This window comes from Vespa velutina, chromosome 17 (assembly GCF_912470025.1).
Source record: "Vespa velutina chromosome 17, iVesVel2.1, whole genome shotgun sequence".
NCBI classification, from domain to species: domain Eukaryota; kingdom Metazoa; phylum Arthropoda; class Insecta; order Hymenoptera; family Vespidae; genus Vespa; species Vespa velutina.
The window spans coordinates 2225333-2229904 of record NC_062204.1 but is presented as its reverse complement, the minus strand read 5'-3'; the positions used below and the strand labels follow the sequence as shown (position 1 = coordinate 2229904).

General features: G+C 39.6%; 1 protein-coding gene across 2 annotated transcripts in view; it reads left to right on the top strand.

Moving 5' to 3' along the window:
* LOC124955130 (brain tumor protein-like) overlaps positions 1-4169 on the top strand; it is a 5850-nt gene extending 1681 nt beyond the window's left edge. Inside the window, exons 2-3 of one of the 2 annotated variants that reach the window (XM_047509080.1) lie at positions 77-80; positions 1521-4169. In XM_047509080.1, coding sequence (XP_047365036.1) covers positions 1546-4029 — 2484 coding nt within the window. In that variant the 5' untranslated portion in view covers positions 77-80; positions 1521-1545 and the 3' untranslated portion in view covers positions 4030-4169. Of the gene's footprint in view, positions 1-76; positions 81-187; positions 320-1520 lie in introns of those variants that run through there. The other variant, XM_047509079.1, reaches the window with a different exon arrangement.
* Positions 4170-4572: the final 403 nt, after the last annotated feature.

Below are 4572 nucleotides of genomic sequence, written 5' to 3'. Positions count from 1 at the left end.
GTGTGTATGTAATATGGAATATACATATGGGTGGTCCTCGGGAATCTTCCTCATGTGACGTCGAGAGTTCGGTGAGCGTTCACTGCCATGACCTTGAATGTTGAAAGCGCTTACCTCGGCTGATACTCGGATGAGTTGGCCGGAAGTGAATTCCTTAGAGCCAGTCGGCATTCGTCGGTTAAACTACAAACTCCTCTTGTAACTTCTTATATTCGTTAGAGATAGAAAGAGAGAGAGAGAGAGAGAGTGAGAGAGTGAAAGAGAGAAGGAGAGAGAGAGAGGCAGAGACGCTCCTTCGAAGATGTTTAAAATAATCCGAGTATTTCTAATATTTCATTCTTTTTTTTATTTATCTTCTTTTCTTTTTTCTTTTTTTTTTTTTTTTTTTTTTTTTTTCACTCGTGTAACGTTTCCATGTATACGATCGTTAGAAAATTACACCGTGTATTATATACGCGTATTCGATTGATTAGTTTTTTTTTTTTTTTATCTAATTCTTTTTTTATATACTAAATTATGATTATTATATATATATATATATATATATATATATATATATATATGTATGTATTAATCATAATTTATATTATATACTATTATATCTATATATTATATAGATGTGATAGGTATAATAAATTGATTTGAAATTTGTATAAATGTGTTTTACCTTTCATCGATATAAGATTGTCTAACTTTTAAGGATAAAAAAGAAGAAAAAAGAAAATTTCTCAGATAAAAATAAATAATTGTTTTTAATTTATAAAAAAAATCAGATAAAAATCATATTATAATTCGTTCAACGAAAAGAGATCAGCTGATTTTACTTTTTTTTACGAGATTTTTATTAAGATAATTTTCCATAGGATATTTCTCTGATTTTAATTTACGTGTAGTTAAATTGTATGATCTTTGGATCGAACGTCATATAAAAATATTATAAACAGATTGATATTAGAAACCAAAGGATATATGTATAGATATATTCTCGAAATTTGTATCGTAATATTCAACGTAACGCAAGTGGTATTGTTTATCGGTAATATTTGGTATATGTTTATCTTTGAAGTCATTGAAAGGGCGTGGTCCGTCGTTGATAAGTGGGGATCAGTCGTCTTTAACTTTTCGTTCGAGTAACAATAATACTCATTGATATTATGATCGAACGATCGTTAAGATCGCGCTACGTTAGTAGTAGCCAACCAACCTTTGGAAATATCTTAATAAATAAAACGAAAGATTAATTGTATTTAACGAGACGTAATATTGCTACAAGATTTCTTAAATGATTTATATATAATGTAACATCATACCATATATATATATATATATATATATAAGTAAAAAATATTATCGTATATCGGATATAGTAAAAAGTATATGTTGGAAAAACGTCGTTCGTAATAGGTTAGATAGATATGAATATATATGTATGTAATAATAAGCGATAATATTAAATGGATAAATATTAATATGAAATTGTTTTGAAAAATAAATGAAATAATATGGAATTAAATTATTTGTTACAGGGATGCCGGTTGATTGAAGATGGCCTCGCCGACACCCTCGCTGGAATCGCGCGCGAATTCCCTCGGGTCCCTGGCCTCGCTGTCTCCGTTAACGGTGAGCGGCAGTTCCCCACCTGCTAGCGACTCGGCAATCTGCGACGTCGACAGTTGCGACCTCTGCCTGGACGCACCTAAAGCAGGGGAGGCCTGTCCCCGTTGCCGTCTTGGTGGTGCCGCCGGCGTACGTTGTACCGGGTGCAAGTCAACAGAATCAGACGCGGTAGCCCGTTGCTTCGATTGCGCCAATTTCCTTTGTCCAAATTGCGTTATGGCCCATCAGTTTATGCATTGTTTCGAAGGTCACCGAGTATTAAATCTCGGGGATTCGAAATTGGAGACTGTAAACAACGGAGGCAATTCAACAACGGAATTGCCTAAGAACAATCTCGTTATCAACGGTGGTAATAGTAATGAGGAAAAAACATTGTTCTGTCCGCGTCATAAGCAAGAACTATTGAAATATTTTTGCCGCGCGTGTACTGTATTAGTATGTAAGGAATGTACTATAACCGATCATCCTGGTCCATTGCATGATTGCGCCCACGTATCAGAAGTTGGACCTCAACAAATGGAGGCAGTGGCTAGGGCGGTACAAGAGTGCCGGGCCAAAGCTGCTGACGTTAGGGCCGCTGTTAAAGCGGCCGATCATGGGGCGGCAAGATTACAAGTACAATACCACAAGGCACAGAACGAGATTAACGATACCTTCCAGTTTTACAGATCTATGTTGGAGGAACGTAAACAGGAATTATTGAAGGAATTAGAATCCGTATTCTCGACGAAACAGATATCCCTCGGTGTATTAACGCAAAAGGCCAACGAAATGGCCGATAAGATACAACAGACCTGCGAGTTCGTCGAACGTTTAATCAAATATACGACGGTCACGGACGTACTTATGGTTAAAAAGTTATTGGACTCTAAGCTACAAGTATTGCTGAGTTATACGCCTGATATATCGAATCAAAGCGCCGATTTAGAATTCGTCAGTAATTATCAGGCTATACAGGTTGGCGTTAGAAATACGTTCGGTTATGTACGTAGTAATAGCGAGACCGGTAACGCTGGACCGATTGGAAAGCAACCACCGATAGCACGTCCAACTGCATTGTCCAGTAACGGTAGTAACGGGAGTAACAACAGTAATGGGCCTGGTAGCGCTGGAACATTGGGAGGTTTGCTTTTAGATCGACCTTATAGCAATGGATTGATATCATCGAGTTCTAATTGCGCATCGTCGACCTCGCCGTCACCTTTCGACACCACCAGCAACAACGGAGCCGCAGGGGGCGGAGGTGGTGGCGGCGGTGGTGGCGGTGGCGGAGGCGGAGGCGGAGGTGGCGGCGGCAGCAACAGCGTCATTACGAAACGTTTCAGTTCGGCCAATAGCCTCGGACCTTTTTCGACAACGATAAGCGAGCTCAATTTAAATGGCATGAATGCCAATCCTTACGAGAAATGGAGCAACGGCGGTAGCGACGCCTATCCCGTGGTAACGAGCAACGATCATTTCCCAATGCCAACTGCGGTATCCGTGACGCCTAACGCCGCACCTGGCGAGTCCGTTCTCGACCTTACCTCGAAACTTATGTCGGCCGCTGCGATATTCCCTTTGAAGTCTCAAATAAAACGACAAAAAATGATCTATCACTGCAAGTTCGGTGAATTTGGTGTTATGGAGGGACAATTCACCGAACCATCCGGTGTAGCCGTTAACGCACAAAACGATATTATAGTTGCCGACACGAACAATCATCGTATACAGATATTCGACAAGGAGGGTAGATTCAAGTTTCAATTCGGTGAGTGCGGCAAACGGGATGGACAATTGTTGTATCCTAATAGGGTCGCTGTCGTACGTACATCCGGTGACATTATTGTTACCGAAAGATCACCGACCCATCAGATACAGATCTACAATCAGTATGGACAATTCGTAAGAAAATTTGGTGCTAATATATTGCAACATCCACGTGGCGTTACCGTTGACTCGAAGGGACGCATTGTCGTTGTCGAATGTAAAGTAATGCGCGTTATAATATTCGATCAGGCGGGCAACGTACTACAAAAGTTTGGCTGTTCGAAGCATCTTGAATTTCCAAATGGCGTTGTCGTTAATGACAAACAAGAGATCTTCATTAGCGACAATCGGGCCCATTGTGTCAAAGTATTCAATTACGAGGGCGCATATCTACGTCAGATCGGCGGTGAGGGTATTACGAATTACCCAATTGGGGTTGGAATAAATGCGGCCGGTGAAATATTGATTGCCGACAATCACAACAATTTCAACCTGACAATATTCACGCAGGACGGTCAACTTGTATCGGCATTGGAGAGCAAGGTCAAGCATGCTCAATGCTTCGACGTGGCACTTATGGACGACGGTTCGGTTGTATTGGCTAGCAAGGACTATCGTCTGTACATTTATCGCTACGTTCAAGTGCCGCCTATCGTTATGTAGACCAGCGAGCCGTCACGACGACGACGATGATCATCGTCGTCTCGGGACATCATTTTTTTTCTTATTCCATTAATTATTAATATTATTACTATTATTACGATTATTATTATTATTATTATTATTATTATTATTATTATTATTATTATTATTAATATTATTATTAATATTATTAATATTATTACTCTTATTATTACTACTACTAAAATTAATATAATAATTGTCCCTCTCGTCGTCGTCGTCGTCGTCGTCGTCGTCGTCGTCGTCGTCGTCGTCGTCGTACAACTCGAATTATTATTATCGCTAACAATAACTCGAGAAACAATTGATCTTGTCGATCTTTTTCTACCTAAACACGTCGCCACCGGCGCCTATCTTCTTCTTCGTCGATCATCATGCGCCGTCATAGTCTTCACAATCATCGTCATCTTTAGCATCCTCATCGTCATCGTCATCGTCATTGTCATCGTCATTATGACGTACTCCTCGCTTACTCGATTGTCAAACAATAATAAGAAGGACCGGTTTTCAATCTTGTTGTATAAA